Raw genomic sequence first — 25,188 nt, 5'->3', positions numbered from 1 at the left:
TTATTTTTAATTGAAGCATAAATTGGAAAAGTAAAGTATTTTTGAAGGTGTAAATAGTGAACCATTGTGTACAGGGATAGTATATAATATAATACATTTATGTAGTACTTATATATCACCGATGACCCAAATGAAATAAATGTGCACAAGACGAAAGAACGCGGCCGAACGTGGAACAGTGTTGTGTGGTAATATGAGCTCTGTGTCTGTATGCGGATGGTTGAATTTTGTTTAAATTAATTGTACTTCAGTAAAAGAATATTAATATTTCTCTTTGTGAATACATTTATAACGCAGAAAGATGACGTCAAAAATTATATTGTACGGCTAGCTTTTAGAATAGTTTTTTTTATTTTGCAGAATGAAATAACGGTAGTGCAAAAGTGTTACTTGTAACCCTTGTATGTACAAAAAAAAAAGATATTAGATAAAAAATATAGAATGATATAAACCAGACAATACAGACACAGAACGTTCCCACATGGCACGTGTCCCCGGCGGCGCGGGAGCAACAGAAAGTAAACCCAACGCACCACAAGCGGCGGCGACAATATATAACATGTCCCCGTCTGTACCAACGTGAGTCAAGCCTTTATCTCGTGTTACAAACTGCTCTTACCGCACAAATTCATAAGAGAGCTTGACTTCCGTCCCGCCTTAAAGTTACTCTGGTAACTCGTATATTTAGACCTTCCACGTGAAGACTGTGGTTCCTCATTCACGCGCTCTGAAATGTTTCCTATACATGTCAACTCGCAACTCTCATGCAATGCGAACTCCGCTCTGTTACTGGGAATGCAGCATTCCATGTGACCGTCTGCCACGCAAAGCATGCATCGACCACAAGCGAGCTCCAGCTCGGACACAATATATTGGCAAACAAAATTAATGCTATATACCGCGATAATAAAACAACTGTATCACATCACTTCTGTATTTACAAATCGGGAACCAATTTAGTAAATGCGCGGAAGGTCTAGTATCGAAAAATTTGGAAAAGAAGCTTGTATGGAAATATTGTACCACTCAACTTTATATTGCAACTACATAATATAATATTGGCCAAAAAAGGGTATCAAGCATAAATCTCTGCAAATCGGAGTGGTGTCTATAATCTATGCGATGCTGAAATCATACACATATAAAATAAATCGATCATAAATATAAATAAATTCAAATCGAAGCGATCTACTAAAACCAAAATGGAAAGAAGCGTCTCCATAAACTATAGAGTATCTGGTCGTGTAGCTAATGTCACAGTCGGGAGTTCAATCGATTTCAAGCGAAATTATAGGGACGTACGTAGCTGTATGTGATACAACTTTAAAGTATTGAAATAGTTTCATTTCGACGACATGAAAGTTTACATTACTTTTGTTTGAAGGGGCAGTCACTCAATCTATTGACTGATAATGGTTTCATGTCATCGATACAACAAACATCGATCGTTTTCATGATTTGTTTTCATATCAGATATCATTGGAAAACTGTCATGGAATGCCGCGAACAAACGTTAGGATTGAAATATCAAAACAAATCACAATCAAATACAAAATGCACCAATACCGTTTGAAAAATAACGACATTTCATATTAATGGCACGATGTGACGTCATTATTTATAAACGGTATTGTGTAGCGAAGCGAACGCCGGGTGTTAGTTATTGGCGGGCGAGCGAGAGGGAGCTAGTTCCCTGCGGACAGTAGCACGCGTGCGACAGAGACAGACTCACCTCGAGACGTCTTGCAGGAACCACGCCGACCCAGCGGGCCGCTCGACGCACTACCCGGGGACATACCGCCACGGTCCTCTACCGGAGACTCTGAAGATAGAATCCAATACATTTAACACAAAATTCCATAAATATTACAAAAACTGTATAATATGTTGTGAAAGTGTTCGGTGTAACATTAAGGGAACGATTAAATAAAAGCTTACATTTATAATCATGCTTCAAACTGATATAAAACTAAAGCATAACAATAAAGTAAAAGCGTTATGCGATTCAAATTATTTGCTGGGATCAACGACTTTGCTTTACACTGCCTTAAATTTTTCCAATCGTATTTGGTGTGAGAAATAATTGCGCGAGTCAGTGGTGGCAAATTAAGCTTCATTCTTCATACTTTGATATCGGTAGTTTAAGATGATTACATGTTGATGAATTATTTTAAAACTAGAGTAGGGCATTACAGGTTTGTTTCTCTATGAACTCTCAACACCAAGAACCATTTCTAAGTCAGTGTAAAGCCAGGTCGTGTCCCATATGCAGTGTTTGCTCACCCCGGTAGAGTCCGGCGCGCTCGGCGAGACTGTCCTGGGACCCGCGGTAGTAGTCGCGCCGCATCCCGCCCGCTACACACAACACACTACATGCTCGCAGCTTCACTCAAGCTGTCTTTCATGCAGTCTCATTTAGACTTATTTTCAAAATATTTTGACTTTTATTATGTCAGCCAAAATAGGAAATATCCAAGTAATGATACTTTTCCTAATCATTTTATCTATAAGCATACTAAGCATAGGCTTAAAAAATTAATACTGTTGCAAGAGACCACATCAAAGACGCTGATTTGTGTACAATAAATTAATATTAAGATTGGCAACACTTAACAAATTTGGCTGGAAATCATAAAAAATGGCAGCATGCCAGACGGCAAATTAATATTGTAAGAGGGATATAAGCTGACATTTAGTGCGGCTCCAAAACGTTAAAAGGAATTAGCAAAATGTAATGTGTACAGTTTTGTATTTGTTGACAGTTGAACTAGATTTTGCCCGCGAGTTTGTACGCCATAAATATTTGAGTCGTCATAAAGCAATTTTAGAATAATATAAAAATTCAAAATCCAATAAAATTGTACAGTGTAAAATAACAACATTAAAACGCGTGTCAGCACTGCTAGGCGTGGTCAACACAGAACAACGGGGTGCTACACAAACAACGACGTGACGTCACACTATTAACATTGTGAGCTTCATACATTAATCAGACTGGTTTTACAGGTGACGTCGGCTGCAGTTACCTAGTGTAGAAGGGTAGTTGGGTGTAGTGTAACCATGGGAGATAGTGTACCTGTGAGGTTGGTAGAGGAAGGTTGCTTCGTAGCGAGCATGCCCTCGGCCGCGTGCAGTACGGTACTGTCGACGTGGATGGTCTTGGGCCGCGCGCGCGCCGCCGCCGCCTTGCTGCGCAGGCGCGCCGCGCCGCCCGTCGGCGTCGGCGCCGGCGCTACTGTGTTACCGCGGTTTAGACTCTCCAGGAACTCGGATTTGTCTATGTGCTTGCCCTGAAAGTTCATTCAGATTCAGTCATTGATAGTTGAATACAGTATTGGATTAACAACTCGTCAAATAAATTGTCTCGGTAAAATTATTAGGACAGATGCAACAAGTAATCGATAGGCACGTAGTAAATCATACCTCCCGCTCGGCCTCCTCGATGGCCTTCTTGAGCTTGTACTGGTGCAGGATGGCCTCCCGACGGCGCGCCTGCTCCTCCTTGCGCGCCTGCTTGAGTTCGTTGGCGGCGTCGTCCCGGGCGCGGCGCGCGGCGGCGGCGGCGTCGGCCCGCGCGCGCGCCTCGTCCGCGCGCTGCCGCCGCTGCAGCGACAGCAACATGATGCGCTCCTTCTTGCGCTCCATCTCCTCCGCCGAGTTCTGGAACATGCAGCGACATGTGTCACTTCAGTGTTCACGATAAACACACCGTACATTGCACAAGGACGCACGCGCAGTCACTCACCGGGTCAGGATTCAACTCGCCGATAATTAACGCTGCGGGCTCCGCATTGTTGGCTCGTTGGGGTCGTTCTCTAGGTGGCGTTTCTCTGCGCTCCGAAGAAACGTCATTAGATCGTATCGTTTGTTCCAACCCTGTACTCCTGTGGACCACGAACTCTTCCTCGTGCGTGGGCTGCGGCAGTCGCTCGTTCCACGTGTTCTCTGGACTTCGTTCCGGACTGATCTCCGTCGACCGTTCCTTCTTCGGCGAGCCTCGTTTCGCTCGTAAAGGAGGTTTCGGCCGCTTCGGTTGATCGTTATCGAACGAAATGTAGAACCCTTTCTCGTTCGGCTCGCTCGGCTCCTCCTGCTCGAGCTGCTGGAACGAGTTTCTACTGAGGGACGGCCTCGTCGGGGAGGGGATGCGGTAGGTCCGCGTGCCCGACGAAATATTCAGTCTATTGATGCCTTGCCGCAGAGCGTCGTCTTCGGCGTTGCCGATGAAGGAGATGTTCTGCGGCTCCATGTCGTCAGGCGGCGGGAGCTGCGCGGGCTGCGGCGGCGCCTGCAGCTGCATGAGGCTGACGGGGTCGGCGCGGCGCGCCACCTCGGGCAGGGAGCCCTGGCGCTGCGGGGTCTTGGCGCGCCGCACCGGGGACGCGGCCAGCGGCGGGGACTGGGACACGTACTGGTTGGGGTTTATCACAGTGTAGCTTAAATGGTTTTGTGGTTCTCGAATGTTCTCGGTGCCGTTCTGGTACCGGTCGTTGTTGTAGTGCACTTGGAAGGGTTGTTGCTGCTGGTTGGTTCGGTCGTGCAGCACGAAACCTTGCGGTTGCCAATTCCGGTCCGGTGGCGGCTGGGGTGAAGGAGACTTCCACGTCCTCTGTGGAGGCTCCGGTGTTGAGGGACCAAACTGTTGATGTTGTGGATGTTGTTGATGCTGCGGATGTTGTTGATGTTGCTGATGTGGCTGATGCTGTTGATGCTGTTGATGTTGCTGCTGATGCTGTTGGTGATTTTGTTGTTGATGAAGCTGAAATTATAGCGGTGAGCATTGAGAGCGTGTCGTGTGATCGTTTTCTAGAAACCCACACCTTGGTGCTGGTGACAAGTTGTGGCTCGGAAGCTTGCGACCTAGCTCGTCATTTACACAATAGAGGGTGTAATTTTATCGATACCATGGATCACAATTCAAGAAGAATAAAATTGGTATTTTTGCCAAACAACTATCGTCTTTACAGACATGTAAGTGTGAGTGGTGCGACCGACCTGCCAGCCCCCTTGTTGTTGCTGCTGCAGCTGGGCATGCTGCGCCCAGGTGCGGCGCGGCGGTGGCGCGGCCTCGTGCAGATAGAACTGTTGCTGTCCGTAGTCCTCGATGTCCCTGTACTGGTTGTACTGGTACTGGTCGTAGTTGTAGTGTTGTTGCTGTTGTTGTTGCTGGAATTCGCGCGGAATGTGTGGCGTGGAGCCGAAGCTGGCGAGGCCGGGCCGGGACACATTGTGCTGTGAGCTGAATTGGCTGTGCTGCAATGTTACGGCGGGTCAGCCATGGCGAGCTGAGGCGAGTCTCACAATCTCTCATATGTAGCGTGTATCATGTATAAAGACTTAGCCAATGGTGTAAATGTTTCAATATTACCATAAACTATCTTCCATTTAAAAATGTATATTTATATCTTCTGGGACCTTAGTCTGCTATTACAATTGTGTCAGAATGGTCGATCATTGATCATTGCAAGAGGGACGGAGCTATACAACCTACATAGCTTTGTCCCTCTTGCACTGATCAGTAAATCGACCATTCTGACACAATTGTAATAGCAGACTAAGGCCCCTGTTGTATTGTTTTAGGGTTGTTAAATAAAAGAGAATTGTGAGACGTATCCTCAAATAAATGTATGATGCATGTGAGTGTGTGATTATATAATGCGGTATGAAGCGCTGAAACTTTATTACTCGTCAATTAATTACAAATCAAACTTTAAAATCACGCTGTTATTATGTTAGCTGTGCTGTTCTTTATATTTGTTCGAGTTTAAGTTTTCGTTTAGGGGACATCCATTAATCACGTGAGACTCAATTAGGGGAGGGGGGGTTCGACAAAAATCACGAGACATCACAAAAGCGGACAGGGGCTTTATAAAATATCACGTGTATTTATTGGTGTAGTGTAGAATTTGTCACATCCCCATAAAAGAGTATAATAAATTATAATTATGCATTTCTAAACTTAAATCAATTTAGATGATATTTTTAGGTACTTGTATTACCTACAAAATCTTAACCCACTCATACTTATTTTCTGTATTAAAAAAATACACGTGATGTTGGTTGGGTTTGATCTAAAATCTCACCACATATCACCAAGGGGGAGGGGGGGTCAAAAAATCGTTGAAAAAACCTCACGTGATTAATGGACGACCCCTTAAATGTAGGACAGTTATGTTTACTGTGGATTGATTGGTTCACACAAAGCTTTGTGTTTGGGGAACTAAGTTTTTTTACTTTTAAATTTTTTTGCGCAACTTTCCACGTTTAGCGCAACATGCTTGCGCATTTCATTTGTAGGTTCAAACAAATTAAATACGGGTACTTATGTATATTTTTTGTAAAACTTAGATCCCAAACAACACACATGTATTGCGCAACACCACAACATAATTGACTATAACTCACCAGTTGTGGAATGTTGGGTTGATACTGTTGCTGTTGTTGCTGATGTTGCTGATACGGCGATTGCGGTTGTTGCGGCTGCATCTGTTGCATCGGTTGTTGCAGTTGCGGTTGCTGGAACAACTGTTTCGCCTGTTGTTGCTGTTGCTGATGGTGTTGTTGTTGTTGCAACTGTGTTTGTTGACTGGCGAGGCGCGCGATGTCGCTCTGTATGTCCTGCAGGCTGGAGTTCATTCTGTAAGTGTCATGCAGTCACATGGTGGTGGGTTTTGGGCCAATTTTTCTATTATGGTTATGGTATTATGATTGATTTTTGAATGACGATGGTCGAAATGAATATTATGATATTTTCCTTGATTAATTTTCTTAGTAAAAATTTATATTGAAACGTTAATGATTTTGTAATAAACAATGTTACTTACTTGGCAATAGATTGTTGGTACTGTTCTAACACCGCGGTGTCGACTGTGTCCCGCTGACTCGGTGGTTCCACCACCAATTCCTATACATGATACATTTTTAATGACCATTATTACGAAAACCATATTACTATAACTTATTAATCTTATCATTTTGGATTATCTCCAGACTATTCTATTTTAATAGTATCTTACCCGTACAATTCATCGTATATTAAAATACTTTTCATTGCTAATTCCATCGTATCTTTTTATCGAAGTAGCTTCCGTAGTATTGTTTTACTACACACATGCAATTTAATCACAAACTCATGCCAATTAATCATTGCATTCGTGAGTTAATCTCATAATCCCTTTACCAGATACCTTAAAAGTATTATCTTAAAAATAATGACCGATGCAACGAGACCTAAATTACTCAAATTAAACTCAACTTTATTGCTTACCGCTTAAGGTTGCAAATTGTAATCTAAATGAACAAATCTAATAAAAAAAATAAAGCTATTCACACAATAATAATGATATTGAAACTTTACGTGTAATATGTATTTACACCAATTGAATGATTCCCCAAACTGTACACCCAAAGCTTACGAACACAGAAGCAGTGTTACTGTAACAATAGCTGTATCGTTGCATCACCCACAACTATAGTAAGGACAACGAGACGAAATATATAGCCATAGTTCCTTATTTAAGTATTAAGAGGAAGTAGAATTAAATTTATTATGATATCACAAGAAAATTGCATTTTTGCCAGCTATGCCTTCAGTAAAATAAATTAGCAAGCTGTTTACTGAATTCAATTGAGCTAATTAAACGTTCATATTGATATTTAAGTCAATTATCTGCGAAACGTCAATTAACTTCCAGATACGCCCAATTTCACAACAAAGACCTAAATTAAAAGAAATATAATTTCGTCTCATTCCCTCAGTGTACGGGCTCACCTGTTGCGGCGGCAGGTCCGGCTTGTTGTCGTCGTCGTGCGGCGTGCGCGCGCCCTTGCCCTGCAACACGCGCGTGCAACCGACACCGTAACACAACGCTACGTCACGTCGCCATGCGGGGCTCCAGTATATCGATTGGAATATTGAATTTTAAGACTTGAATATTTGAGACTGTTCGCTGCTTGATGGTGCTAGATCTATTCTTTGCACTGGGATAACTAGTGACAGGCTAATTCATGATAATGATTTTCTTAAATCCATGAGTAAATAAATCTTTAAGTTACTGTGGTTTATATATGGTGACTGGTTAGCAGTGAAGGATATTTAAACACGTGATTGTAATCTTCATTACAAACAACTTTCCCAAAGAAACTTTTTTTGTATACTCATTAATTTTATACAAAATTGTATACAAAAGTTTCTATGGAAAAGTTGTTTGTAATAATGTTTGTTATTATGAGTCCGATCACGTGTTTAAACATCCTTCACTAATTACCAGTCACCTTTATATAGTCTGTCCATTTTCATCGTAAATGTTTCAGGACTTCAAATATTTTTCAAATTCCATAGTTCATAACTATACATTTTACTAGCACCATCTGCTTTGAGCCTCCAATATTAAGTAGTTATTAACTTATAGAAACATCGATATATTGGAACCAACGGAGTCATGCTTAAAATTACGAATAAGGTGTAAAGTATGGATCTTTCTTGTATTAATTAATGTGCGTTTTGGAAACGTGAGTCAGTTGTACCGTGACGTGGTGGGGATGTCCGACATTACAGGAGACAGGAGTCAACTTCATTACCTTCAATATTCTGTAGTACTAAGATTATTGAAAAAACATGATTGTGCTGCAACATATTCATGAGTTCGATATTATAATGATTTTTATATAAAAAAGCAGCTTCTATTTGACAAATTCTAGGGTCGTAAGCTACCGTATTTGAAGCGTTTAATATCAAAATTACAAATCAATGCGAATATTACATGAAAATTTATACTTGATTTACTTTATAGATTTAAATTTTAAATGGGTCAATGTTATGTATCGAATAAGCCGTGTAAGCGTGTCCGAACAAAAATCTGTACAAAATAACGACAAAGGAATGGTAACGAAGTGATAATAAAACAAAGTAATTATCAAAAAGGTCTAAACTAAACGGAAAAGGTTCATGTCTTGAACCGGCCACTCACCAAGGAGGCCAACTGGTATTGCAATAATGTATCCTAATGAAATAGAAAGAAAAACTTAATTTACATATCCGTCGGAATATTAAAAACAAATAGAGAGAAGAAACATAATATTAGTAACATTGTGCTGTTTCTGAACGCGTTTTATAAAATTATTTTGTTAACTAGATTTATAAAATGCGTTCTAGAACTGTGTGTAGTCTGTTAGACAATAACATTTAATTTAATAACAAATAACTGGTGTTATTCAGGTACATAATTATGTTATTTCACTAGTTAAGTAATTGTAATTTATTCTAAGAACTACTAAACGAAATACTGAAAAATAACACACCAAAAATTCTATATTTAACTTTCCCCTTACGTTTTTAACGAAATCTAACTACGAAACTGTCACTCGCACTCAAACTCGATTTAATCCAACTTAATATATTACGTATGGCGTACAGACAGTCACACACATCGCCAATCCCACTTTCAAAGGACATTACAAAACATTTTTAACGCCATATACCCCACACTCACTAGTTAAGGCATCGAATTCTCATCCAGTATGGAACATTGAAGACATACAAAATCCAATTTTAATAGTAAAACCATAAGATTGATTTTCGCATGTAGAAATAGTATTTCTTTTTTATTCAGCTTATAAACATTTATTATTATTTTCAGCGTATGAAAGTGACAAAAAATGATACCCAAGATGGAAACCATCTCCAAACTCCAATTCAAATGATATTTTTCACAACATATTTAAACTTGCACACACACTAAACGATAAAATAATGGTACGTAAGGTGTAATTTAATGCCATAATTATGTCTGTATGAGAATTCGATGTCCTAAAACTGTAATATATACCACAGGCATCTCATCTCCACAGTATACACTACGTATCACACTCAGTACTCACCCTAGTGACTGCTTGTAAGAATGCCTGTTGTCCTAATTGCTGTCTCTGCCTGTTGACTGCCATTTCCATACGTCTCTTCTCCTGCTCTATGCGTCGCCGTTTCTCTTCTAGCTTTAGTCGAATGTTGTTTAGTTGAGCGGCCATCTGTCCCCCACTTGATGTTGTTGATTCGTCTGCTATGTCCTCGCCGTCTGAAGAGGTAAGATATAGTGTTTTTTATGATGATTGGGTGTTGTAGAATACAGATTGTAAAGTGGAGTAATTCGGTGTAGTGTAGTAATATTGTGTTTTATATTGTAATGAATTGAACAAGTTAACCGCCGCTTTGTGGAGATTTGTCTTTAACTATTTTCTTTCGGCAGTTAATACTTTAATGTCTGAAATGAGTAATTTAATGGTGGGCTGACACCCTATGTGGTGTGGTGTATGGGTATAATACAAAAGTAAGATAAGAGTAACAATAACAAACAGCTGGATACTGACTGGGCTGCAGGTCGTGTTGCAGCACCTGTTGCTGCCAGGTGGTGGTGGCGGGGGCCGCGAACGTCGCACTCTTGCGCCGCTCCACCTCGCCGCCTGCACATACATTACACACTACTCAACTAACTACTCAGTACCAGTGGCTACTCTACCGCTACGTGTACTCATCAATTTAGAATTTAGAATATGGGAATATGTGGTCTTTTAACGACAGACTGTTCTCACGGAGTGCTTGTTATCATAGTATTGCCAAATACAGTGTGCCGTTAAACTCAAGCGCAATCCAGGCGTACATTCAAAGCGGTTAATAATGGCCGAAGTTTCAAATTTTGTGCCGCTGAAGCGAAATCACAGGCTAAGAGGATGGGAGAACAAACTGCTCATGCAACATTTTGGTATTTTTGTTTTTAACAAGAATGTTTTCCCATGGGTTTTGCGCGCTGCAAACAACAAACCTGTCGGGTCACCATTACTCCTGATTTTATTGAGGTCGGCGAAGCTAGTTTTGGTGACGTCCCCGTCCGTGGAGTCGCGGTCGTTGAGGAAGAACCCCCCGTCCCCGCCGCCCTTACACTGGAACCCAAAGTTCTCCTGCCTCTCTCTTAGCGTTATAGTATCACTGCTCAGTTGCCGTCTGATAGGGAAGTAAGGTTCATTATCCGTATTCTGATTCTGAGGGTTCGAGTTCTGTCGCTCAACCTTCGGTTTTTCTTCCGTCTGAGAGCCGTTTTGGAAATCACCGTGGAAGAACTGTATTGACCCTCGGATGTCTTGACGGGATGAACGGAGAGGCGGGTTGTAGTCAAGAGGTCCTGTACCAGAAATATGGACGGTTTATTAAATCTGTCTTTTGAAGATCTCATTTAAACAGTTCTAATCTTAACTGATGAGAGAATAATTTCATATGTAGATTAGAGAGTAAAATGTTTTGCTCTTGGAAATTAAATATGACTGGTGATGCTGACCTCAACATCACAGAAGGGCCAGATATCAATTTAAAAAGTTCCATTTACTCACCCGAAGGAGCGGAGATCTTCCTAACGTTAGCGACAGTAGCGAGTTCTTTCTCGGGGTTTCTACCGGCGAAGTGTAGTCGGTCCTGAGACCCGCCAAAGTTCTCGACGGTGAGCTGCGAGTCGTCGGATATGGACGAGCGCCGCGACCGCCGGCCCGCGAACGATGCGTCGCGGGACTCCGCCCAGTTCGACGGACGACCCGCCGCCGTCATGTTCATTTCTAATGCTGTGTGCAAAAATGTTCGAAATGTTATAACTATAAGTAATCAGGTGAGAAGTAATGTAACATTAATTAAATTCACGGCTTATTGGACTGGGTAATCTCTGCTGTCGAAAGTGAATATGCATTTCAGATGGAATGTTTTCCGACTGTAAATCTCACGTAAGAAAAGTAATTGAACTTTTATACTGAGCATTTTAGATATTAAAATACTTTTTTCTTTAGACTAATTTCTAACTAGACCCGTTTGCGACCACAACGAGGCAGTTACCATACAAAATCAACAAGGAAATGAATAAAATGCGCACCATTATCATCGTCCCTGCGGACCATGGCAGCGAGTGTGGTGATATGCCTCGTCCTGTGGACCACGAAGTCGTCCCGGGCCGGGCTGGCGGAGCGCCGCTCGGGGGTCGAGCTGGCCGAGCGACACGCCGCGCGGGACCGACTGCTCAGCGACGACGGGGACCGAGGCACTGGTAGCACAACAACACAGTTATTCTACGAACAATACTTCATTCATAAGCAATCAACACTTAAAGAGACTGTCAAAAGCTTTAAACATAAACTACACGAGCAAATGTTTGTGTTGCGCAAACGATTCGGATTTTGCGCAAAATTTTGTGTGCTTACACAACTTTTAGCGCATGCAAAATTGTACTTAAAAAACTACAATTGTAAAGTCTAATTTTAATTAGGACAGTCTTTCTAAGTGTGACAAAAAAACAACACACTAACACATTCAGCATTCAAGAAAAAGAAACACAAAAATCTACTTTAGAAACACAACATCACAAAATCTGTAAAATTAAAAAAAAAAATAGGTTAAACCAAACTTGAAAACGAAAAATCTAAAGAACTTACCCATTCCACTTCATTGCACACTAGTAAGAAGCTAATGTTGTTAGCAGCACAAAGCGATCAAGTTTTACAAAGGAGTAAATGTGACAATTTGTGTCAACATTGAATTAGCTACTACTATCACTAAAAAAACTATTACTTAGTTCAAAATAAAGGTAAAACTTGATAGCCTACATCTACAGTGCTAGCATTACTGGTTAATAGCTGGGAGTCGTGAGGACATAACGTCATTGACTCCAAAGTGCCCAAGAAAGCATTAAAGTTTCCCATGCAAAGCGCTAGTTCCGAAGCCCAAAACACCGTGAAAAGTGTATTATATAAATTAATATAAAGCTTTATGTAGATATATATGACTTACATTTAGAGGCACACCCTATAACACAAATAGACATTCCAATATAATACACATATTTGACAAACACGCACACACACGCACGCTGACGAACACAAATGAAAACGAACCAAAAACAGACTATGAGTCGTGGGGAAGGCGAGTGCACTATACTTGTGTATTGTATACTACATAACTGTGACTACTGCATTGTATAGGACGTTTTTCTATGAGTTTATTTACATAAAAATTGTACATTATACATTTCTTTGACTTCATAATGAAATTGATTGGTCATTTTGATTGAAGTCATTTTTACCAGCTGTTTATAGCACTTGTGCTTAAGAAGACAATTAATTGATTGAATTTTCAATACTACAATAAGACAACTTTTGGAAGACTCAGAGTAAAGAGGAATAGAGAAACCCCTTGAGACTAAAGAAGGTATGTATATAGAGCAGTGGGTAGTGCCGCCTTCCCCCGTGTACCTGCGAAGGGCGGCAGCGTGTTGTCGTCGGCGGCGGCCCGCAGCTGCGGGATGGGCGCGGGCTGCGGCGCGGGCAGGCTGCGGCGCAGGCGCACGCCCTGCTCGTTGACCGCGCCGCCCGCCGCTGGGGACACAGCCTGTGTACGTCCGTGCCCTCACTGCCGCACTGCCGCGCTACTACCTCCCAGTGCGATGCATGTATGCCATCCAAGCGTAAAGGCTCCGTTCACAAGCGAGACAGGGTGACAAACATCGGGTACGGAATATCATTCAGCGAAGCTTTCATCCAATTAATACCGATTTAAACTTACCTCTTACCTCACACACATTGCAACGAGATTTCAAAATAATTTTATATTACACGTCTTTCTATAAATAAATAAATTCGATAAAATTTTGTCAAATTTAATCTTAAAAAAATATCCCCAAATGTGCCTAATGCTTAGTATTGCCAGTAAATAAAATTAAAGCATATTGTATTAATCCATGTCCGTGGAGGTATAAAATTCAATTAATATCTAATATTAGTAGGCAAAGAATCTTTGATATTATGACCACATACTCCCATTACTATTTAGCATGCAATACGGAGGGTATAACTTTGTATCGACGGGGTTAGGTTTACAGTCACAACTCACCACTTCCTGGGTATTTGACAGATTTCACAGGATGAACTTCTAGCATATTGAAGAGATCGGCGAGCATTGCTACTAAATTTTGACGCATTGACCTGGAAAAAGCAACCACAAAATGTATCTCGCTTTTATACCCTCAGCCAACCCCTGATTCTGACCACACACACACATATAAAATGAGCAAATCTTTGAACAAATAAAAGAGTACACACCCTCTCATATAAGTAACGTCCTCAGGCATCATATGGAACACGTTGTGCGGCAGCGCAGTCCGGCAGAAGTCGTGCACGAGCATGAGGTTGTGCAGGCAGTCTTGTATGGAGGCCATGCGGCCCACGCGCACCGCCGACCGCGGCAGCGCGTCCGGACAGTAGAACGAGATCAACGCCGCTAGCGCAGTGCCGTCGCAGATCTCTTGGAGACTTTTCAACATCGGAACGTGCGATGATGTGTCCTCCTGGAATGTTACATTTTTATATAGCATACTAATATTATAAAGCTGAAGAGTTTGTTTGTTTGATTGTTTGTTTGTTTGTTTGTTTGAACGCGCTAATCTTCAGAACTACTGGTCCGATTTGAATAATTCTTTTTGTGTTAAATAGTGCATTTATCAAGGAAGGCTATAGGCTATAGAACATCACGCTATGACCAATAGGAGCCAAGCAGGGCGGGTGAAACCGCGCGGAAGCAGCTAGTATAGCATATGTCGGTTAACGAACATCTTATTATTTGATGGTAAGCAATCGATTATCGTCCATAGACACTCGCAACACCAAAGGGGCGATTGTAAAATAAGTGCATTCCCGGTCTTTTAGAGATTGGGACAATTTCCTTGTCAAAGCCTCAAAAGTTAGTTTTTTAGTTTCTGTAGTGTTCGTATTGAATATCTAAAGTCCATTTTTGAATGCAAAACATGTTTCTCCTTACGAATTGGCCTCTAGGTGACATTGAAGGCGATTTTAGACTCATTTGACTGAGAGGTTTTGTTTTGTACATAGATAATTTTAAACTTCTAAAAATTCAGTAGCACTTCTACAAATCTTTGCATCTGTCATTACAGAAATAATTTAAGAAATGTGTCTGCTTCTAAAGCAATTACTGTGTAAATAGCAAGATAATTATTCGAAATGGACACTGCTAGACTATAATTCAGTATCCAGTTCTAGTGTTTATTTACTGTCCGAGTCCGGTCGAGAAGAACAATGCCGTTTATTCTCTTCAAGTAAACAGTAGCATTTGTGAGATTAGGTCAGAGATTATTTACAATATGTAACAGATTTATTGTCATATAGGATTATTATATCAAAATTATAATAGTTCTTATACCAATTTAGGCTTAAACTACCAAAAAGGTAGATGAAATGTTGGCTTACTTTCTTTTCGTTTAGTTAACAAACATATATTATTAATAAATTAAACCAGGTGGCGCTGCGATCGCTTTAGGCAACTCCACTACAAATTACCTACGTTGTTTGTGATTCATTACATATTATAATTAGTAGTGTATACCTCAGCCTTATTAAGCGCAGCGCAGGCAGCGTTGATCCAGCAGAGCAGGCCGTCTTCATGGGGCGCGCCGGGCGTGTTGCTGAGCGGCGGAGCGCCCGCGCCGAACCGCTGCGCCGCCGCCGCCACGCGGTCCGGCGTCACCACCTCGCGCGCGTATAGCACCATCAATGCTTCTATCACAGCCATATGACCGCTCTGGAATTATAAAGCATTTGTTTAGCATATCTGTAGGCCAGGATAGTTTAATTACATCTTCGTTCTATACCCCAAAGATGCAGAGCTACAGTCTTGCAACTGACGGCAGATTTTAAAATTTAACAAACGTCCATTAGAGCTATATGACTATGACTGCACGGTTGGCGTGGTGGCTGGGTGACCGGCTGCGAGCAATTCTTTGTGTAATCCACAAATTATTGATTCGGGTCTGGGTGTCATGTGTATGTGAACTTGTATGTTTGTAAACGCACCCACGACACAGGAGAAAATCCGAGTGTGGGGCAAGTTTAAAAAAAAAAGTCACATACACAAGATACTTTTTGCAATAACTGTTGTGGTTCAACGTATGACTTAACACCTTGTACAACAAAGAATAACTGACACAATTCTTCTACGTAATCCAATAGCCTACAAAGTGCACTATGGAATAAATTAATGTTTATCAACAAACACCTTTGAACAATAACATAATTGTGCATAACTCCGTTCAGTAACAATGTCGATGGTCATGGAATATGTTTACATTTCATTTGTCGATGCAACCCTTGGCCAAGTTTCCATCTGTCTATAGTCACTAGTATTTAAAGACAAGAAAATAATGGATTACGTTTTCACCCTCAAGGGTAACGCCCACATAAACCACTCATTTAATTCAAACTACAATAGATGACGTAATCCTGCGTTTCTTTAGACAGAAACTGTTTATCATTCTCTGCGATATCTATCGGATTAGCATTCCCTAGAACGGTGTTTATTTTTGTCGTCAATTCTTAAGTAGCTACGATAATACGTTGGTGCCATCGATTGTATGGCTGTCTCGCTTATACTTCAATCAAAGTTGATGAAAAATTTAATGTGAGGCCGTAGTAGTTGTAATTGGCTATCATGTACAAATACATGGTAAAAGGAAAATTAATTTATTATTTATTTATGGTTGAAATTCAAAATGTAATTGAAATTGATATGATATACTGTTGTCTCCTTAGTTTTATCAAGTTGTAAAAAAATCTACTGGCCGTATTGAGAACCTCCTCTTTTTTGGGAAGTCGGTTAAAAACAAACAAACATTGACCACGATAAACTCGCACTTTAAAATATCAATGAAATAATTTAATCTGATAAAGATACGCTAATTTCTATGAATAGATATATTGGGCAAATTGTGATGTAGTAGATAAGCATTATTACATAAATAATAATAAAAATATAGAGGGATAACATAAATTGTTAACTTTTGTTGTTTTAAGTCTCATCTGTTGTTTTATTTATTTTAAGTGTCTTTTGTTTCGGCATTTCTTCTCAGAGTAGTCCGTTGAGAGAAATGCCGACCTCATCTAGATTTTTATAATAATTTTGACGTGTAAAAGTGCTCTTTTGTAGGTTATTTACAAAAATAAATTCATTGATCATTTGTATGTCTAACATCAACTTAAGCTTTTGCTTATACATACCCTTTCAAAGATATATCAAGTACTACCAATAACCAATACTTGATTTACTTAATACAAACTTAAAACACAAAAATATGAACAGGCGAACTAAATGGAGTCTCTAACAGCCAACCTTTAATATTTATGCAGCTGACACGATAGGCATTTGTTTCTTACGAGTCCTTATTGGCAATGCTATGCGCCAGTTGTGGACTGTCGATGCAAAGTCCACGACGATGCATAAGTAATGTCTTGTACTCAGTCCGTTATAGACATCGCTTAGTAATCTGTTTACTGGACTAGACCACCGCAATCTGTTACTACCGACACGTGCGTAGAATTCCTAACATAACTGTTGGTCTGTTTTCATGTTATTTGCAAGTGTTAAGTGGTTTCGTTTATTTGTTTGTTCATGTGATTTTGTTTTAGTTCACATGACGAATAAGAAATGATCATGGTAATTGGTTAATTTTGACTAATTTATATACCATCCGATTGATACCGAACTGCAATCAAAGTTCAATAAATGGATCAGAAGTAAAAGATTCTAATGCTAGTTGGACAATAACCAAACTAGACTACAACTTGCGGACTACCTAGCGGGTTTACCGGGGCTCCAGCTCGAAAAGCAGGAGTAGGAACGGGGTGGTTTTAGTCAGTAAGAGTCTGACACTCCCTCCCGTCTTGCCCAAGGCGGGAGAAGTCATTGGATGATTTACCCCCTCAAAAAAAAGACTACAACTTTATTTTAGAATAGACGGTATTAATATACCTAAGTTACAACCTTTTTTAAAACCTTGTACACGTGTCTTGTGCATCTCATTTACGTACCATTTTGAGTGGGTTGGTTTGTATGAGCACTGTTTCGGTGAGCGCGCAGTCGGGTGGGTCGGGAACGTGCACGCCTTTCCTCGCGAAGGTCTGGAGTATGTTCCAATGGTTCAGACTGTGGTAGTTGGGGTCGGAGTACATGTTGGCGAGCGCCAGGCAGTACAGCTCAGCGTTCGCCAGCCCGCCAACTATGGGCGGTTTGAGGTGCTCTTGATCCTGGAATAAGAAAGTTTATGTCATTAAATAATCTTACACCTTACACTATTATATAAAACTGAAGAGTTTGTTTGCTTGTTTGTTTAAACGCACTAATCTCTGGGTCTACTGGTCCGATTTGAAAAATCTTTTTTTACGTTGGATAGTCTATTTATCCAAGAAGGTTATAAAACATCACGCTACGATCCATAGGAGCCAAGCAGAGCGGGTAAAACCGCGCTGAAGTAGCTAGTTACCGAATAACTGATGAAACCAGACACAAGCAGTTCCAGTCTTTAAAGCAATGAACTATTAATCATCAGTCTGCAACAGATAGTTAATCTAATGTTTTATCGCCTTATTATGATCTAAACTTAGTCTTGTATATAAGTAGGTCGCATATTTCAGAATAAGTACAAGGCGTAGGATTAACCAAGCTTAACGAGCCTGTTCGCACGCATCGTGTTCAAATCACTGAGATTTACGGCAAAGACTGGCTAATCTGATTACACCATTGATTTATTGCCTAATGAGTCCCATAAAACACTAGTAGACATCGTAACTCTACTGGAAAAGAACCAAAGTGGGACAGAATCGGCCACTGATGCAACGGAATATGAGAGAGCAATAAACAACAATAACCATATAGCATTGCGATTAAAACGCAACAGTTCGCTATATGGAGTGTAAAACCCACTTTACAATAGGCAGTCAAAACTTATTCGTTAGACTAGCAGCCCAAGTTCCCACTAAACGAGAACTAGGTCTTGGCATAGAGATAACTACGTAACTTCGAAACTTTTCCTGGAGCCTAAGATATACAGTTAGGAAAGTAGGCCTAATATCTTGGTAGATTCTTCGGAGCTTTTACGACTATACTTTGAAATTAGACAGTCAATTTTGCTGCTGAGAAATTTGAAATAATGATAGAAGAATGAGACGAAATTTAATTCAGCATCGGTCAGTTCGAAACGACCCTTAGCTATGTGAGTTATTTCGGACAACCTATTTGGAATTCCACGGCGAGAGGTCGACATAATAACAGACATGAATGCAAATAAAAACGCTCCAAATGCACACAATGTTGGTCGCGCTGATGAGCCCTGAATCTGGATCAATGTTAGGTCACGTCCTATTTTTAACGAGGCGAGCTACTTAACAGCTCTGGAGTACCATCTCAATGTGACAAACACTTCCTATAGAATCTAGATTGTAGGCGTAAGGTCCAAATTGAAGATAATTTAGTACAAGGAAACGATGACCGTGAATAAGGTTCGAGTAATTTGGACTTTAATATTGTTGTTGTCAATGGGCATTTTTGCGCAGCATAATATGCGAATGTCATGGTCATCTTAATGACAAGATACAGAATTCTAAATGAAAAATAAGGAAACCGTGAACAAAGTCAATGTTTTAATGAATATTCTCAATGTCAAGCTTGATTATATAAATACGCTTTAGATTACGTTTAGGTATAATAATACAGTTATAGATTTGCTAATGATATTCTCATTGATTCGAAGTGAACGGACAATAAAAAATAATAATATAAGTAATAAGTAATTTAAGGTGTGCTGGCTAGCGTCGCAGAATGGGGTGAACACATTAACCTTGGTGAGAGAGGTGTGGCTAGACCAGACGATGCTATTATGGCATCATTCGTAAATAACACCTCCAACACATAGGCCATTTTATGAACAGTAAACATTAGCACATAAATCAAATTCAACGCTACAGCTCTTTAAAAGCTTTCTCACAGCGTAAATGTCAACAAAGTCATGAACTTAAAAACTGCTACTTTTTTGCCATTTCATAACACTAAAACCCGTTATCTTTTATATCTTCAATCTAGAGAATAAAATTAATGTACAGGTCACTGACATTTAACATTTAAATATTGATTACAACACGAAATAATTACATCAGAATATTAAGCAGTGGTAGTATCAACAATCCTAGATTTAAAAACGCGGTTAAGTCCAGTGGATTAGTCAACGACAAAAAAAACCGGTTTAATTGCAAAATCGAAGTATTACGACATAAAATTACCATCTCATTGACCATGAAGACAAACGAAACGTGTGAAATATGGCTGGCCAACACTGGCCTCGATAGCTCTCACTTTTAATCTCGATACTAGGTAAACTTGTGTCGATTGACACGCATTCGACTCAATGCAATTTCATGCAGTGAATGGGTTTTCTTAATGACCACCACGGTCTTGATTTTTATGGCAGACATTTGACAAAATGCTAGTTTTGGCTACCAATATTGTGCAAATCTACAATCAGAATCGCCAATTCTGAACCTTTCACTCATCTGGTGACTGGTAATTATCTGAACATCTAAAAAATCTTTTAAAGAGAAATTTTATTGAATTGAGAACATTCTTTTCAGATAGTTATGAATCCAATGACCAAGCACGTTAATAAATAAGCATTAGAACGGCAATCGATTTCTGACTAAATTGTCGCCCACTAACGCTTGATTTGGAGTTAATAAATTATTCAGACAATAGTACAGGATCCTTGACCCGGCCTGAAGGGCAACGGTAGGAATGTGCGAAGTTAGGAATGTGACAACAAGGTTTAGATGTACTACCTACAGCATGCAAATCAGTCGTTCAAGTCAGTATCAAAATGAACGAAATCAAATTGGTTAAAGCTATTAAGAACAGTACAGATAGCACAGAAGCTGAAACAAAATTAACACAAGGTTTTAATAAATATATTTGAACCTCAAAAACTGGAACTAACAAGGAAAGTTTCACATCAGGTCCATCTAATACAGTTTCTTAACAATCTCCGGTCTAAACCCGAAGCTATTTGGCAAACTATGGACAACAAAATCCAATTACATGGGAGACATTCACCCTTTGCACGTAGCACCTAGAAGAAAATAATCCTTCACAATGGATTGTTTTTCTTTCTTTATAAAAAATACGGCCAGTATTGTGCACATGTTGTTGTAGGGCAGGTCATTGCACGCCAATTTTCGTAAATTTATAATCACTGATAGCAACTGGGGCAAAATATAAAGACTTGCCGCCGCTAGACTATACATATTTTCGGACAAATATTTGCGAAAACGTCTAACAAGTTTGTTTGATTTAAAATCTGCAGTAAAAGTAGATTGTGCACACAATTATTATAGAGAAAACTGAGATGCCGTGAGTCATCGACGGGCTCACGTATGAAGGTAACAAAAGAAGTTATCTAATTTCAAAATGAAAATTTGCTCTTGTTGATGAGGCATACTAAACAGAATTGCAGGCGTTTCTATCTTTCTATTACGTGATTATCTGATTATGTTTGTAACGAAATGCTCCAAAAACAACCAGCACGTTAACTTGTATCGATTTATGTTCTGGAGCTATTACGTAATAATAAATTGTAGTTTGATTAAAGGTTTGTGTGGGCGACATTCGAGGAACAACATTTAGTTGGGTGAGTTTACTGATTTATTAGCTGGACTAGATTTGCTTCTTAGAAATATAATACAATAAACATCTCAGTGATTTGTTGTCCAGACTCCTGTTGTAGGTAGCCAGTTACTTGTCACATTTCAATTTTGGTCCCTAGTTTATTCGTGATCTTTATTAGGCGATGCAAATTCATCTCAGGTTCTTTCCATCAGGAAGATTCCGAATCTTTGACAATGTGAATGAAGTGGAGTTGTCAGTATCAGTATCCAGTGACAACGGCAATTAATCGATTATTCCACCTATTTATAAATTCCTATACGTGTAAAAGTTGTATTTACATAAAATAGGACTCCGTATATATCGGTATCATGAGCTATTTGAATCAAGTGCTCTCAACTAATTAACTTATCTTCGGATCAGATCATTCACACGCTCGTGAGAACCACGCTGGGCACCGTGCCATCTACCGAAAGAAACTTCACCGACTTTTTGCCTTTGTTAGACGCTGAACTATAGTTTCGCTCGATGATAGTAAAAGAGAACTTCTTATTGAACTGTGGGACACGTAAGATATATTCGTCTGATTCAACATATTCAATTTTCAAGGGTCGTACGCAAGGATATCTTCGCAGAATTCCGCGAAAAAATAACGTTGAAAACAGTAACTCAATATAGTAATTCATTTTCACGTCTGGCATAATTATCAGATTGTAGGATCAATTCACGAGACAGTCCAAAGGTTGAGGCAGAATCTCACGATTCAGCACTGGCAAAGACTTGTACATAAACACCATTCGAAGAGAGTTACTGTAATTGAATAATTTTGGAGCGTCTGTGACTACTATGTATAGTCATTAAATTTTAATTTAACAAGTAACGATACATTAACTATAAACTGATATGTAATTTAGCTGCACTTCGTTAAATTAGTCGATACAATTAATTGTAATGAGGAGCGGCAGTCCACAAGACATTCATAGGCACAAATTAGGTGTTGCTGGCAAAATAACTAGGATTGATTGGCTTACACTTTCAAAGAGCACCATTCACAGTCTCAATTAACACGAAACATGTGCTCATAAAACCCTTATTAACAATTCCGATGAGATTCTAACCCGACGTGCACATAATTAAGCGGCGCGAACGGCACGACAAAAAGACGCAACGAGACGGCGACAAGTCGCAGCGTCTGGCTCCAGACTCGGGTCAAGGAGAAAGGCGACGAAGCCGGCGACAAAATACCACTATCTAATCTTTAATTCTCACATTTTCCTAAATTGTAAATGGGACACCGTTACTTTTGCCATCTGTTTTTCCTTGTAGCGATAACTAGCAATTGCTTTTCTAGCTATTGTAAGCAACTTATTGGCAATTTCAACTGTAGGTATCACTTGATTTCTTGCAAGCCATTTACTTTACATAATCTTTGTACAACACAAGACCCAATAACCCAAACCCATAACGCCAAATATGGTCAGCTGCCATTATTTTATTAATCCGACGGCTTTGCAAGATTAAATTATAAACAGATCTTACTTTGGTATTGTAAGAGGCATAATGGTATCATTACATTTATACCTGGCTTGAGAATGAATCATAAAATCTCAATATGCTGCAATAAGCTTGGGTTAGTACTTACGATGTTGAATCAAAGTGATCCGACGAAGTAATGATGCTGACTCATTCATTCATCGGTAACCAGCCAAGTTGCCAGATATTCAATAAAATCGTCTTACCGTTTTGTAAGAGATTGTTTAAATACAGTTTATTTAATCGAAGCTTAAAAGAATAAAACGTCTCCCAAAACCAAACACTTTACATTGTGTTTCGAAACAACTTTACGACTACTAATTTCCAATAAGTTTTAAGAACAATACGAAGCCATTCGACTTTACCGAGCAGCCTTAGAAAACACTGAAGCGTAGCAACCTGAAAATCAGAACCTAGCCCGGCGAACAAACACATACAGTTACAATGAGGTCGCCGACTTGCAAAACAATAACTATTCAAAGACAATATTAGTACTGGCGATGTGAACACAATGTATGGTATATGAGATTAAACACTGGTCAAATAGTAGATATGATAATAACCAAATCCGGAAAATCATCATCTATGTGTAATAAAGCAGCTGAGTCACTAGCCACCGGTGAAAAGAACAAAAGGTATCACCAGTTTCCCGAAGGCGGAAACGACGTAGACTATTTTTGAAGCGACGCGACAATTTTAACATTTGCCTCTTTTGGAACAGATGCACATTCCAATTTCGACTTTAAGTCCTTAACTATCAGCAATTTTCTTCGTTAGAAGATTATTTCCTACAATGTAATAATAGTATGGTACAACAGTTAGACGAATGTGCGTTCATTAAGAAATATTTTCGACGTGGAAATCGGTTTGAGATAATTTAGATGAGCCAGAACACCGCGACTTATAACATTTCAAAGGGACATTACGTTTATTTATATTGAATGAAATCCGTTTCTAGTGATACAATATACAAAACAAGGAAATAAACCTGAGTTGTGATTGTTTAATCCATGTAATACTGGATAGCGGTTTTATTGCACTGGCCGTTTTATGTCTTTAGGAAATAGAGTTTATTGTTATAGTCGTCTCTAATGGACGGTACTAGGTAAATGTAGGCCTCAGGAAACAATAATTGGTCACCACTTTTTGCCAATGTCTGGTTGTCGACCTCTGGAACAAAGCAATAACACCCAAGTAACCTTTGCCTGGAGTTCAAACAACTCAACATTGTCTACAATAATTTGTGAAGGAACATTGGACGAAGCGAAATACGCATCGATCCCAGCTTCACCCACGCATTCAATGAACAGTTATCTAACATAGATTAGCAAACAATAGTTAATTCAGATGATAGAATTAAATTATTGCTATTACACATTACTCAAATGAAGCATGACTTTATGGACATCTGATAGCAATCTCAATATATTTAGAATATTGTAGAATGTAGATCGTAGATATACCTACACATAAATCACGAAGGAGGCAAGGAGGAGCTTGGTACGCTACCGTCAATGAAGTAAGGTACGCCGAAATTAGAAAACAGGGACCAATTCCGAGTACCTTCGAAATGCAGTGTTCCCATGCTCTTAGTACCTACGGCTATATCAGATACAAACATAATGGTCCTTGAACTCGTTCGCAATAACAATCGTTAATGGACATCCGCTGCACCACCAATGATAAATGTACAAGCTTCTTAGAAATCATCGGAGAAAGGCTAACCAAACAAATCATGATCTCGACGGGTACTTGCTGTTTTCTTTACAACACGAGCGCAAGGAAAATAATTGTTCGTACACTTTTGATGAATGTTCTTTAAATATGAGAAGTGGATATCAGTTACACGGTAAAGCTGATAAAGAGAAGCTAAATAATAATTAAATTCCAGAGAGATTACGTAAACAAGATAACGGGGAAGACGCAAAATCTTAGATATCATCTTAATTTACAGGCTGGCTCAAGGGCCTTCAGCATTTTGAAGGTTATGAGGTTATTTTTGTTGTAACATAAAGTATTTCTAATCATGCAACAAGATTTGAGTCCCAAGACGTTATATCATACTCTGTAGAAGACAATTTCATTTGGTTGCCTCAAGATTCTTCTGTAAACAGAGTGTACCTTACATTTTTGTTGTGTTCCCG

At 39.6% G+C, this 25,188-nt stretch overlaps 1 protein-coding gene across 16 annotated transcripts in view; it reads right to left on the bottom strand.

The window, feature by feature from the left end:
- Positions 1 to 25,188, bottom strand: part of LOC118273629 (patronin-like) — a 50,466-nt gene that overhangs the window by 4,201 nt on the left and 21,077 nt on the right. For 3 of the 16 annotated variants that reach the window (XM_050696581.1, XM_050696565.1, XM_050696610.1), the window contains exons 3-23: positions 17,896 to 18,111; positions 15,419 to 15,613; positions 14,122 to 14,366; positions 13,913 to 14,004; positions 13,276 to 13,398; positions 11,904 to 12,071; positions 11,377 to 11,601; positions 10,815 to 11,171; positions 10,363 to 10,455; positions 9,880 to 10,070; positions 8,970 to 9,002; positions 7,772 to 7,831; positions 6,825 to 6,904; positions 6,406 to 6,637; positions 4,996 to 5,253; positions 3,746 to 4,759; positions 3,424 to 3,660; positions 3,077 to 3,290; positions 2,284 to 2,355; positions 1,733 to 1,822; positions 620 to 727 (exon numbers count right to left, since the gene is read on the bottom strand). In XM_050696581.1, the coding sequence (XP_050552538.1) occupies positions 620 to 727; positions 1,733 to 1,822; positions 2,284 to 2,355; positions 3,077 to 3,290; positions 3,424 to 3,660; positions 3,746 to 4,759; positions 4,996 to 5,253; positions 6,406 to 6,637; positions 6,825 to 6,904; positions 7,772 to 7,831; positions 8,970 to 9,002; positions 9,880 to 10,070; positions 10,363 to 10,455; positions 10,815 to 11,171; positions 11,377 to 11,601; positions 11,904 to 12,071; positions 13,276 to 13,398; positions 13,913 to 14,004; positions 14,122 to 14,366; positions 15,419 to 15,613; positions 17,896 to 18,111 (4,303 nt within the window). The remainder of the gene's footprint in view (positions 1 to 619; positions 728 to 1,732; positions 1,823 to 2,283; positions 2,356 to 3,076; positions 3,291 to 3,423; positions 3,661 to 3,745; positions 4,760 to 4,995; positions 5,254 to 6,405; positions 6,638 to 6,824; positions 6,905 to 7,771; positions 7,832 to 8,969; positions 9,003 to 9,879; positions 10,071 to 10,362; positions 10,456 to 10,814; positions 11,172 to 11,376; positions 11,602 to 11,903; positions 12,072 to 13,275; positions 13,399 to 13,912; positions 14,005 to 14,121; positions 14,367 to 15,418; positions 15,614 to 17,895; positions 18,112 to 25,188) is intronic. The other 13 variants (XM_050696598.1, XM_050696622.1, XM_050696616.1 and 10 more) reach the window with 11 other exon arrangements.

The sequence above is a fragment of the Spodoptera frugiperda genome, chromosome 1, assembly GCF_023101765.2.
Source record: "Spodoptera frugiperda isolate SF20-4 chromosome 1, AGI-APGP_CSIRO_Sfru_2.0, whole genome shotgun sequence".
Lineage (NCBI taxonomy): Eukaryota > Metazoa > Arthropoda > Insecta > Lepidoptera > Noctuidae > Spodoptera > Spodoptera frugiperda.
This window is presented reverse-complemented; position numbering and strand designations above follow the sequence as displayed.